General features: G+C 32.9%; 1 protein-coding gene across 4 annotated transcripts in view; it reads right to left on the reverse strand.

Moving 5' to 3' along the window:
• STPG2 (sperm tail PG-rich repeat containing 2) overlaps positions 1 to 14,219 on the reverse strand; it is a 530,653-nt gene that overhangs the window by 217,926 nt on the left and 298,508 nt on the right. For all 4 annotated transcript variants that reach the window (XM_073891996.1, XM_073891998.1, XM_073891995.1 and 1 more), the window contains one exon: positions 4,688 to 4,803. In XM_073891996.1, the coding sequence (XP_073748097.1) occupies positions 4,688 to 4,803 (116 nt within the window). The remainder of the gene's footprint in view (positions 1 to 4,687; positions 4,804 to 14,219) is intronic.

The following is a 14,219-nucleotide window of genomic DNA, read 5'->3' on the forward strand; positions in this document are numbered from 1 at the left end:
AGAAAAAAACACTCCTAAAATTTGTATGAAACCACAGAAGACCCCAAGCAGCCAAAGCAATCCTGAGAAAGAACAACAAAGCTAGAGGCATAACACTTTCTAATTTCAAAATATATTACAAAGCTATAGTAATCAAAACAGTATGGTACTAGCCTAAAAACAGACATATATAGAAAGACAATAGAATTGAGAGCCCAGAAATTAACTTTTGCATGTATGATCAACTAATCCTTGATAAGGACACCAACAATACACAATGGGTAAAGGATAGTCTCTTCAAATAATGGTTTTAGGAAAACTGGATAGCTACCTGCAAAAGAATAAAATTGCACCCTTATACTACTCACAAAAAAATTGAATTAAAGACTTAAATCTAACACCTAAAACCATGAAACTCCTAAAACATAGGGAAGAAGCTCCTTGACATTAGTCTTTGCAATGATTCTTTTAGATATGATACCAAGTGTAACTAAAATAAACAAGCAGGACTACATCAAACTGAAGAGTTTCTGTTCAGCAAAAGAAACAATAAAAAAAATGAAAAGGCAACCCATGGAATGTGAGAAAATATATGCAAACCATCTATCTGATAAGGGGATAATATAAAAAATATATGAGGAACTCATACAACTCAATAGAAGAAAAAAACTAAAAAATGGGCAGAGGACCTGAATAAATATTTTTCCAAAGAAGATATACAAATGGTCAACAGGTACATGAAAAGATGCTCAACATCACTCATCATCAGGGAAATGCAAATCAAAAACACAATGAGATATCACCTCACATCTGTTAGAATGGTTAACATCAAAAAGACAAGAGATAACAAATGTTGGTAAGAATGTAGATAAAAGGGAACTATTGTGCACTGTTGGTGGGGGTGTAAATTGGTACAGCCACTATGGAAAACAGTATGGAAATTTCTCAAAAATTAAAAATAGAACTACCATATCCAGCAGTCCCACTTCTGGGTATATATTCTGAAGGAAATGAATTATTATCTTGAAGAGACATCTGTACTCCCCTGTCACTGTAGCATTATTCACAGTAGTAAAGATATAGGATAATATAAGTATCCATTAATGGATGATTGGATAAAGAAGTTGTGGTGTGTGTGAATAACAATGGAATATTATTCCACCATTAAAAAAAAAAAATCCTGCCATTTGTGACAACATGGATGGATCTTGAAGGCATTACACTAAGTGAAATAGGTTAGACAGAGAAAGATAAATATTGTATGTTCTCACTTGTATGTAACAGCTGAAATGATTGAGATATAGTAAAATGGTGGTTGCCTGGGACTAGGAAATAGAAGAAATAGAAAGAAATTGGGTAAAAGGTATAAACCTTCTATTAGAAAATGAACAAATTCTGGAGATCTTATATACTGCATGGTGGTGACTATAGTTAAAAATACTATGTTATTACTTCAAGGTAATAGGTCTTAACCTTTAAGAGTAGGTATTAACTGTTATCGCCACACACACATAAAAATGGTAACTACGCAAGGTGATGGCATCATTTATTATGACCTCATTGTGGCAATAATTTATAATACATACATACATCAATTATATCTCAAAAAGTAGAAAACATATTTTAAATTACTTGTTTTATTAAATTTCAATTAATTTCAGTAGAGTTTGTTTTAAAGAGAGGTGTATTTAAATTTTTCTGTATATTTAAATGAGGATTTTTTAAGTTAAATTCATTGAAATTTCTTCTATCTAGTTTTTACAATATTCTCATACAATAACTGTCAATTTTAAATTCCAGAAAATAATGTAGTCCCTCATGTAAACCTTAAAAAGTTGGCATTTAGTGAGAAGACTTACTCAACAAGAGAATGTGAATTTGTCAGTAAAACCTGCTGCTGTTTTAAAAGGACATATACGTATTCTTCTCACTGAGAACTAAATTAGTAAGTAAATCTTTATTCATAGGTAAAGATTAATGATTTAATCCTGGGAAGAAAATCCTAGCATTAACCATTTTGTTGCTTTATACTATAAGCGTTTATTAATATGCTACTATATGCCAGATTCTGTGGTTGAAGATCTAATAAAATAAAAGTAAATAAGTCTTGCTCTCATGGAGTTCAGAATCTACTATTGGGAGTTCTTGATTGAAGCCATAAGTGAGTTTTTGTAGATTAATAAACCATCTAAAATTGTATACACAGGTTTTTGTTATGTGCATACATGTAAAATTTTCTCCCTAAGTAAAGAGCCCCTAGCTTTCATTTTATCTTCAAAAGGGTCAGTGATAGTGAACCAATAAATATCAACAACTGGAAGGAGCAAAAGAGACAAACAGATTAGCTTATAATTGAAAGATAGTGAATAATGTTCCAATGACAACTCTGACCACTCCCCCCAACACACACACCAAAAAAAGAAAAAAAAAAAAAGGAAAGCACTAATTCTGCCTGGGAAACTCAAAAGATTATTCACACAAGAATAAAAATGGCAAGCAGACTTTGCAAAAGTGGTTGTGTAACTTAAGAGAACTATTATAGATATTATTGTAAGTACCACCCACATTGGATAAGTTGGATCCGGTATGCATATGTGACACTGAAAACCTATAACCAATGATGGCACAAGTCCTACAAATTTAAGCACTTTTTAAGTAGAACATAATATTGCAGTCTGAAAACAATGTTCTAAATTTCTAGAACCATCTTTTTCTGTTAAAAAAAAGTAAAATATTTAGGCAAATATCTTCTCAAGAGTTACCAACTTAAACTTACTAAAGTCAATAGATAAAAAAGTATCAAACTAAAAAATATGAGCAAGTTATAATAAAAGGACTTAGTAATTTATTGGCCTATCTGATTAAAAATAACTTTTTCTTATAAGAAGGAAAATTTTTAAGGAAAATTACCTGTTCAAAAAAGTTTTCAAATATTAAAGAAAAAACAAATGGTGTTGGAAGGCAAAAAATATTACTCATTTCTCAACAGGAAAGTTACCTTGTAGTGCAGTATATATATATATATATATATATATATAGGATATATTAGTCTGAAATTTCAGGCAACACCTGAATAAACATCATCACTAACCCAATAAATGTTTTCCTTTGACATAGAAAATAATTTGCTCTAGTAAATGACTATGAGGAAGTATAAATATAATTATAAAATCTTATGAAATAAAAAGAACAACTTTAAATACCAGAAGACTAGTAAATACATCTTCTATGATAAATGTATCACAAAATAAAAGGATAACATTAGATTTACTGACTTTATTATTTGTAAATACCATTAAAATCAGTTTTAAAAAGTAGGGGAGAAGGGTTCAGCTAATGATTTAATATGATAATATGATCAGACTATGAACAGCCATACCACCTAACTTATGAAGACTGATAGCTTACTGATCAAGACTTGCCTCAAGACACTCCCTCGCTGCACCCAATAACTCAAAGTAAACAAGTCTTAAACTTTGCCCAATCCCAACCAAATCCCCATTTGTAAGACCTGTCTTACATCACACAGCCCAGGTCCTAAAACATCATACGTCCCTTGACTTGCACCTTCAGAAAAACTATTAAGACCGTCTAGCAGATTCTCCCTTTCTGAAGTAAATGAAATTAGCATTGCTTAATCAGTACGAATAAGCAGTGGTCTTTTGGGGGAATCAACAACCCACAAGTAAAATAACAACTCTTTTATCATTCATTTTATTTTCTTTTTCTTTTTTTCCATATGTTATATTATGAATTTGCTTTGGCAGAATGCTGAAGAATTATTTAGATTATGACATTTTAAATAAGTAGAAAGCATACATTCAAGAAAAATGAACTTGTCATTAACTAACCCAGAAAACAATATTCACTGTGGTTTGCACTGAGTATTAATTCTTAAATTACTTGCTATATAGGCCACTATAAAATATTTCTTTTAATAGTAGAGTGGGAATGGGGGACTTATTCATCCTGATGAGGAATTAAGGCCAATTGTGAACACAGATTTAAAACCTGCAGATTTACTTAGGCCTCCTTATAATCAGAAGGCTCAGAGCTTAAAAGAGTCCTTTATTTATTATGAATCTAAACTACAGCATCTATACTTATTAAAAGAAGTTAAAAGATCAATACATGATTTTATTGGACCAACACTCTACCTTCTGAGCTGTCTAATAAATTCATAATTGCAATAAATATTTAAAATTTTCCATTTGTGTATGTAAACAACTAGTTTTTAAAGTTGCAGAGATGTAAAAAATATATATATATCAATGCTGTAGTGGACATTTATAGATAAATTGATAAATTAAATAATTAATAAATCAATCTTTAAAACAATGTCAGAATGTATTAAAAAATGCCTTTCTGGGGCACCTGGGTGGCTCAGTCAGTTAAGTGTCAGACTCTTGATTTCAGGCCAGGTCTTGATCTCAGGGAGATCAAGCCCCAATTTAGGATCATGCTGAGTGTGGAGCCTGCTTAAGATTCTCTCTCCCTCTCCCTCTGCCCCTCCCCACCAGCTCATGCTCTCTCTTGCTCAATAAATAAATAAATAAATTTTTTAAAAATGCCTTCCATAACCAAAAGATTTTGATTAGTCAAATATGAATAAAACACATAGACTATAAAAAATGTAGACATTTTCAGTACTTTCTGGAAATTATTCTATTCTTTTGTTACTGATAAGAGAGATATATTATTGACAAACCTCATATGTCGCTGGACCAGGAGTAATCTCTTTGGAATCTTTAAAACGTTTTGATGCTTTAACAAATAAGGGTATGGAGCAAGATTTCCTTAAAACAGGGTCATATGTTGCAGGCCCTAAAAGAAAACAAATGTAGAAAATAATAAAGTATGTTAAAATTATTGATTTGGGTCACATTATTATTCTTAGATTTGTGCTCTTAATGTATAATTTTAGCATCAAACAATCTTGGACCCATTTTTTTTGAATGCTTAAAATCATTCAGGTTAGGGTTTTAAAATATAATAAGCACAAAAAAGTGACATTTGTCTATCTAATAATTAAATGTAATACAGAAGTATTTTCCCAAAAAAGAAAACAGTACCCTCCCAAGATACATATAGATCATGAAAAAAGACACCCAAGTTTTTTATTTCCTAAAAAGGCATTCATTCATAAATTCAGCAAAGATGTAGTGCTTGAAATGCATTTGGAAATATGAATAAGACTTAAAGAAGCAAAAAAGTAGTTGAATAGCATTCTGGGTGCTAAACATGATAGAAGCCAAGGTAGAAAGATGGAATTCACATGGAACGATTGGATGTAATGAACAAACTGGTTGAATGGACTAGGGCCTAACCCTAAATAAGGATTTTGTATTAGAGCCAATAGATTTCAAATTGTATTCTAAAGTGTCCTGAATTCCACAGAAGTGCCTAGGGAAAAATGTATAAGTAAAGCCCAAATAGGAGCCTGAATTATTTTCATTCAAAACAGCTTTAGATTTACTCTTCTTTGTTTGGGTCCTATATACATTTTTTTAACTAAAATTGTCTAATAATTTTTTAAAGCTTTTGGAGGGGCACCTGAGTAGCTCAGTCAGTTAAGCATCCGACTCTTGGTTTTGGCTCAGGTCATGATCTCATGGGTCCTGGGATAGAGTCCAGCAGGGGCAGGTAGTCTGCTCGAGATTCTCTCCCTCCGCCCCTCCCCCCACTCTTGCACACATGTGCACTCTCTCTAAAATAAACAAATCTTTAAAAATAAATAAATAAATAAATAAATAACAAAAAATCTTTTGGAAACTAATTCCACAGGTAGTGGGTAGCTCCTGAAGGTTTTACACTAAAGGAGATTCATGAAGAAAGAGGTAGTTTATGAAATAAACTTTGGCAGTACATTATAGGATGGGATGACTTGATGGTTTATTTTAGGGACACTAATAAGGAGTTTACTAACATTGCTAAGGGAAAGGAAGAACAACTCAGAATATTTTCTAAAAGATGAAATAAATATTTAATATGTATAGTGACTGGAAGAAAATAAAAATAAATAATGGCCAATAAAAAGGCAACACTGTGACAAAAATAAGAAAACACAGAAGAGATATTATTGAAGAGGAACATCGTGTGTTTGGTTTTGAACCAGTTTTTGTCTGAAAAGATGGCAGCATATCCAAATAGAAATGTTCAGAAGACAACTGGAAATACATAACTGGAGCTCATGAGAAAGTTGTTCTGGGGAAAAGGAAAGAAGTTATTCACATAAAGGTGATAGTTGAAGTTTCTTTAAGCAAAAGAACATGACAGAGAAAATTTAATAACTGAGGACTGAAACTTGGTGGTGCTGCGCATAGGAAGGGAGAGGGAAAGTCAAAGAAGGAAATAGTCTAGTGAGTAGAATACCGCTAGTACAACATCAAAGAGAGAAAACAGGGAGAGTGTTTTTTCTTTTCTCCATTCACATGTTAACCAATACTTATTGAGTATCTGTCACATGCCAGGCTTGTATTTCCAGAGAGTGCTTAGAGGTCTTACTATATCAAATGTTGCAAGAGGAGACATCACAGACAGGTCACCGTGGAGTGTGTGGAACAGGGATGATGAATGAAACTAAATTAGAGGGAGAGAGGAAGGAGAGAGAGTGTGGAGAGAAGAAGTGTGGAGAGAGGAAAGAACAACATGAGCGCAGAATATTGACAATGGACATAAACAGTGAAATAGTAGATATAAAGATGTAAGCAGAATACAAAAATTATGCCTCCATCTCCCTAGTATAAATGCAATTAAAAACTACCACTTTGAAGAATAGATCCCTGAAGATGTTTTCAAAACTAAAATATATCAGAATTGATAAATTCACATGAAACATTTTTAAGGCTTTAGCTTCATTAACATAAGATACTTCAACTTTTACAATAAAAGATGAGATTTGGCTCTATTTCAATCCTTCTAACGTCAATTGAATTAATAGGATAGATATACAAAATTATAAAGTCCTTGTGGGAAGCTGCTATGAACTGAATGTTTGTGCCCCCCCCCCACCAAATTCATATATTAAAACCCTAATCACCAATGTGATCATCATATTTGGAGATGAGGGCTTCAGAAGGTAAAGGGGGTGGGGGTACGTAGGTGGCTCAGTCCATTAAGACAGCTGCCTTTGGCTCAGGTCATGATCCCAGGGTCCTGGGATCAAGCCCTGCATCAGGCTCCCTGCTCAGTGGGGAGCCCACTTCTCCCTCTGCCCCTCCCCTCTCTGTTCTCTTTCTGGTTCTCTCTCAAATAAATAAAATCTTAAAAAAAAAAAGAAGGTAATTAGGTCAAAGAGTGGAGCCCCTCGCGATGGGATTATCGCCCTTACAGAAAGAGACATGAGAGAATATATTTTCATTCTCATTCTTTCTCTGCTGTGTATACAAATGTCTATCTGCAAGTCAGGAGGAAGGCCCTTCCTAATTCAAATGTCACTTTGGACATCTTGACTTTGGATTTCCCAGACTCCAGTAACTGTGAGAAATAAACTTACACTATTTAAGCTACCCTGTCTACAGCATTTTTGTTATAGCAGTCAGAATGGACTAAGAAGCTCAAGTGTCTTGATCTGCTAAAAGACAAAGTGTTGTAGCAAATGCCATCTTGCATGCATGACTTTGGAATAATATAATTTCTATTCATAGTGCAGAGAAACAATGTACATATACGTACATATCTTTACAAATAGATATATACAAACTAAACTACACATGGGAAAATGTATCAGTTACTGCAGTATGCAGAAAAGAACACAAACTTATCATCAGGAACTGGATGCATGATTCCACAGTCAATTAATTAAAAATTGTGACTTTAACCATAAAGATGTATAAAGGTTAATGCAACAGGTAAGGCTATTAACCAAACACTGTTATATCAGTAAATTTCATTTTCAACTATGAAATGAAATACAGTCTATTCCCTGTCCTTACTATCATGCTACAGCAACTGATAAATATTTACCTTCATGATTATAACTCATTAAAAGAAAAGAAAATATTCAAATGTAGTTTTAGTGGATTTTCTTTTATTGGAATTCCTTTGAGGAGCATTAAGTAAAGCAAAACTCTCAATATGCATCTTGTTTCATGTTAGTACTTAGTTTACTTTAGGCTACGGAGCATTAAAAAAAAACAGTTTTATTGTACTTGATCTTAAAATATATTTCCAATTACATATGTTACTGCTTATATAATACAGGTCAAAAATTTACATTGCTTCACCAGCTGTGATTCATGGATAAATTATGCAGAAATTATCTTCTATTTATTTACCAAAATGCTACATTTTAATCACAGGTCATGGAAGAAGAAAACTTCTCATTCCAAATCAAACGCCTATGGAAAGTCTGCCTGAATCACGACTATTATATAATGGGAATTCAAGAGCAGGTGATTCTTATAATTACATATTTTCCAGCCTATGCCAACCAACTCTCTATGAAATGTCAACCAATGCTCTAGGGCAAAAATAGGAGAGAACAGGAACAATGAATAATTTAAAATAAAAATCATGTTGGTACATTAGAGTGGACTCAGAAATAACTATTTCTATAAATAAAGCTACAAAACTTCAGATTAAAAAATGGCTGTCTTCATAACGAGCTTAAATTTATAAATTACGTAGTGAATTTTGCTTATGAATACCAAATCATTTTTTTTTATGTGAAGCTGAAAGAAAACTACTGAAAAGTAAATATCCCATGTGTGAGCATATCTTTAGGAATTAAAAAGCATCTAGGAAATTGTTCATTAAAATGGACCACATGGCTTTAAAATGTCATTTAGAGAGTTGAGTTTTTATGGAACACATTTTCTCATGCTGATTTTATTCTTCAGCTCTACGAATGAAATAATAGCTAAGACAAAACATTAGTACACAAGGAACTATTATCATCAATGTCAAAGCCACACTTAGGTTTAATGCTCTTCTCCTGCTTCTAAGACGTGAGGTAATGAAATGGCACTTCAGATTATGACCAAATAACTGTAGACTATTAAATTGAGCCTATAGGTGATGAGAAAAAACAGACAAGAGTCTCAATAATGCATAAACTTTTAACCAAAATTCCACATATGTTTTACCATCCTGTTAACGTTTCTGATCAAAAACAAAATGGGAATTACATGTTTTAAGAAATAAGATCTTAAATACTTGAGATTGATATCTTAAAATTACTATAGAGTATCTAAGAATTATTGCCAACTCAGTCCCTAAGACATGGTCTATTATAATGCACTCCAACCTAAGTAGACTGAGAATTGCATCAGTTGGAGTCTACCTAAATCATCCACCTGTTAAAACATGTGTTCCTAGCATTGAGTAAGGAATAGGGCCATCACTGTTATGACGTGGAAATACAAAATCAGATAGATTTGGCTTGACTAAAATATATCTTCAGACAGCAACGTCTGTTTATCCATGTACTTCTAAATAGATTCTAATGAAATTCTTACCAAAATGTGCATCCATAAGTCCTACCAAATGAAGTCTTTGAACTGATCCTGCTCTGATAAGTACATTATGCAAATTTGAATGACTTTCATTAGTCTTGTAAATCGAGAGATATAATACACTTTCTGTATGAATTTAGGAACAAACTGGAAGGAAGGATGATCGTCTTTCACCCACTACTACTTTGAGTAGGTAGTATATAAATATGTAACACATGAGTGATTTTTATTGATGAATGAACAAAGTAATCAAATAATCAATGAAATATGAAGTTGTTTTCAAGGTAAGTAAAATTCCTCACAACTGGCCTGGCAGAGTTGCAAATTTTCCTTTCATAACTGAATTTTGGTTTTTACATCCCGCTGTTCCTATTTAAATATTTGGAGCTAGAATGCCAAGAAAATTATCTAGGCAAAAAAGTAAAGTCTCAGCATATATTCCAAGTCTTCTTACATCCCCATCATTATTTTAACATTCAATTAAAGCTGAATTAGTAAGGTATTCCCTCTAAGACTGGCATTTATCTCTGAATATTATATGTAAAAATCATGACAATGCTATATCTTTGTAAAGCACATCAGGTCATAGATTAAGTGATTAGAGTTCTTTAAATATAAACACCAAATTTATTTTGAACATTTGATTAATATTAAGCAAGCTAAATTCTTTAAGAAAGATATAGAAAATAAATGATTTTTTTCAAAAATATTCAAACAGCTAATTTTTACCACTTTAAAATGTAACTATTTGCCATTTGCTTTAATTTACTAAAAATTGTTAGGCTCCTAATTGTGTTTAGATTTGAATTTTTCTCCGATTAGCTCTGCTATAATATAGCTAGACTCACAGAGTTTAGAGTTTTCTGGAAGAGGAGCCTACATGATAAATTTAGTGACAAGCCAATTAAACAAAGGTTAAGATGTTTATTTGCAACTTAAATGTGCAAATGTTTTACTTACATTGATCAGAGATTAAACAAAAACTATTAGGTTAACCATTGAATATCTTAGAAAGCTTCTTGCTCCTTTCAGTAAACTTAAATCTAGACCGAGATTTAAATCTAGACAAGATTTTTTTCCTTCACATTACAGGTTCTCTGCTCACTCTGCTCCTGTGATCATGTAATACAAATATTCTCTAACTATTGCCATAACTTCATGGAATAATATCAGGCTACTAGAATTCAGCAGAATTATTCCCTTGCAAGCCTTCCCATCAACTACCACTAGTTAATTTTAACCAAGACAAATAACAGTGGGATTTGTTTATATTAACAGTGTTTATTTTCAAATAGTAAATGGTTTCCTCATCCAGCTTTAATACCCACGACCCACGGGGCCTATTCATAGCCCTTTCATAGCTGTGGACATGTTTCTCCCCCGGCCTCTGGCTGAACTTATTATATGGCTTGAAATATCAAGACTAAAAAACAAAGAGGATCATATTCAGCACCATACAATTTAAATTAATCTTTCCCAAAGTGTAGTGCATGGACCATAGCCATCAGAATCACCCAGATTAGTGTCAGATTGTAGATTCCTTGGATTCATGCCAAAATAATAAATATATTCTCTGAAAGTGGAACCAAGAGAACAAAATTTTAACAAATCCCATTGCTTTAGACCTCTAAACCACAATTTAATACGTAGCAATTAGCAAATATATCTAAACATCAAAAATTTTTTCTCAAATAATCTCAAGAATTAGTTATCCAGAGGAAAAAACCTTCTGAAATTATGGATGAGACTATCATTTCTCCAGAATATATCTGAATCTCTTATGCCTCAGGGCCTACTTATGGTAGAGCTTCCATCAATGCTCACTGAGCTGAACCGAGCCAAACCAAAGAAAGAAGAGTCTGTTTTTGAGTCAACTAGAATCTATTCCTGTGACCTTAAGCATTTTAATTATTTTCTTTTCATTTTACTTTCTTTCCCAGTAATTGTCTATGCAAAAATGGATACCTTAAGATCTTATTTCTATTTACAATGTGAAAATGATATTTAGATGATATATCACATAAATGTCTGTAAATTATTTAGAATAATCATTGCCTGAGAGATGAGGAGACTGGCAGTGTTAAGATAGGAAGGAGACTTACTTTTTATTTTTTTTTTTGCACTGGAATCATCTTTATTTTTATTTATTTTTTTATTTTATTATGTTTTGTTAATCACCATACATTACATCATTAGTTTTTGATGTAGTGTTCCACGATTCATTGTTTGCCTATAACACCCAGTGCTCCATTCAATATGTGCCCTCTTTAATAGCCATCACCAGAAACTTGCTTTTTTTAAAAAAAGATTTTATTTATTTTTTTGACAGAGACAGAGAGAGAGCACAAGTAGGCAGAGTGGCAGGCAGAGGGAGAGGGAGAAGCAGGCTCTCCACCGAGCAGGGAGCCGGACATGGGGCTCGATCCCAGGACCCCAGGATCACGATCCGAGCAGAAGGCAGTTGCTTAACAGACTGAGCCACCCAGGCGCCCCCAGAGACTTACTTTTTTAATGTATATCTTTTAACACATTATGAATTCTGTTATGGCCATTTCACACAATTGCAATTTTGGGCCAAATGTGCAAAACTTACTTCATGATCATGGAAGATGAAATTTTGTGAAGTATAAGTATATTCACATCTCTATTTTATTTTAGTCTACTGTTTTCCAGAATAAGTAATTTTTTAAAGATTTTATTTATTTATTTGAAAGAGAGAGAGAGAGATTTAGAGAACGAGTAGGGGGCGGGGGAGAGGGAGAAGCAGACTCCTTGCAGAGCAGGCAGCCCGATGTGGGACTCAATCCCAGGACCCTAGGATCGTGACCTGAGCTGAAACCAAGAGTTGGATGCTTAACCTACTGAGCCACCCAGGCACCCCCAGAATAAATCTTAAACCAAAATTTAAATTCAAGATTTCTGTATACTAGCCATGTGACCTTCATAAATTCTCTAAAACTTGTTAAATTTTTGTTTTCTCCTGTGGAAAGGAGGACAAAGTGGCCCAGAAGAGTTCCTCAAAGCCACATGATGAGTAAGGACACATCATTCAACCACTTTAAATCCTTGGAACCTCCCTCAAAGAAAGGAAAATTAAACCATTTAAATTTTCCAGGAAACTGAGTTAATAGCTAAGCTATGACTGGCTCTATGATTTTAACAACTCTTTTCTACTTCACACTGCCTTCTTAATCTTTAGCTGTCTCTAGCATTTTCCAAAAATATCAAATTGGCCAAACAAATATCATCTTAGTTAAATGAGAATGTTATTCTTTCACGTGAACATGACATTTCTATAAAAGGTGAATAAGGTCTAGAAGATGGAATAAATTGGGGTCTATATGATAAATTTAGGGATTTTGTTCCTGGATTATTAATTCATTAGCATACCATAAGGATGTAATTTTGCTCTTACACCTATATTTTTAAATTTATAAGTACATACACATTTAAGGAAAACAAAAATATCACAATTCTAAAAATCAAATTGTCTTCAAATCTCCATATTGTCACATCACTAGCTGTCAAGGATGCCACATCCTGCTACTTTCGAAACCTGTTACAAACAAAAATTTTTAAAAAATCGAGAGTTAAATGCTGCTTTCCTAGAAACCAAACAGCCCTAAGTCCCATCTTTTGGTGAAGGCTGCCTCTCTGTGGCGGAATACAATGTGTCATGTTCTCTGAAGGACTTTTTCTCTCTTATTTTTTTTTAACTGGTAGAAAAGATCTGTATAATATTCAAAACAACATAGATTCAAATACAGCATCTTTACTATTTCTTTCAGAATGTTTTTGGCTTCAGGTTTGGAAAGGTCTTGGACCCCGAGGAACGACCTCACTCACCTAGGCAAGCATGTATAACAAGGGACGAAAATGGGATTTATGCAAGTAACAGAAATCAAGTAAAATAAAATTGCTCAAATAGAATGGTCATGTTTACAGTCTTTTTTGAAAGCTAAAGTCATTATTCACTTTACACTGAGTGACCTCTGCTGGTCAGAAAGACACACTTATTAATAGATATTGAACCTACCAGAAAGCAGCTGTTATCTTAATTTCCTGAAGGAATTACTTAAAAATACCACGTGTACCATAAGACGATGCCCCTTACTCACTTAAAGAACCATAATACAGAAACATATCCTATTTCAAACACTGAAAGTCAAGAAGCTAAATATCAAGTGGATATCTTTAAAAAGCACTGATTTAATTGTTCTTTCCTTACTAATGTCTACCGTGAGTTATAATGAAAGTAGGCTTAAAAGGCCTTCTTATTATATTTAGGGAGGACATATGTTCTATAATGAATTTTTTTTGAAGACTTGGTACTTTTAACCATATGATAACTGAAAAATTAGCATCTGTACATTTTTTTAACTGAAAGGAAGGAAATATTCTCTTAATCACAAGCATGCAACTTGTTATCTCAAAAACAAAGGATTTATTTAATTAAGCAATATTGTCACAGAAGTGGCATTTACCTTATCTAGAATGGAACATACTCCCTCATCAGAAACAGTAAAAACTAATTAGAAGAAGATACCCAGAGGGCCATAGTAAACATTTCAATAACCAATATCAAGTTGCTTTGTTGTTTTCATTTGAGCCATAGGTATACCAAAAAACATCATTGAGAAAACTGCAGATTCTTTTTTTTATTATTTTACTAGAGGTCTAAACCTTTGAAATGAAGTATACCAATAAAAACACCAAAGAAAGTTGCCTGCAAAAATTTTTGGTCAAGAAAATTATTATAATTCCTCATTGCTAATTATTGCAGTA

This window comes from Callorhinus ursinus, unplaced genomic scaffold (genome assembly GCF_003265705.2).
Source record: "Callorhinus ursinus isolate GAN/ISIS: 27379988/994484 unplaced genomic scaffold, GSC_fseal_2.0 scaffold4, whole genome shotgun sequence".
In the NCBI taxonomy this organism is placed as follows: domain Eukaryota; kingdom Metazoa; phylum Chordata; class Mammalia; order Carnivora; family Otariidae; genus Callorhinus; species Callorhinus ursinus.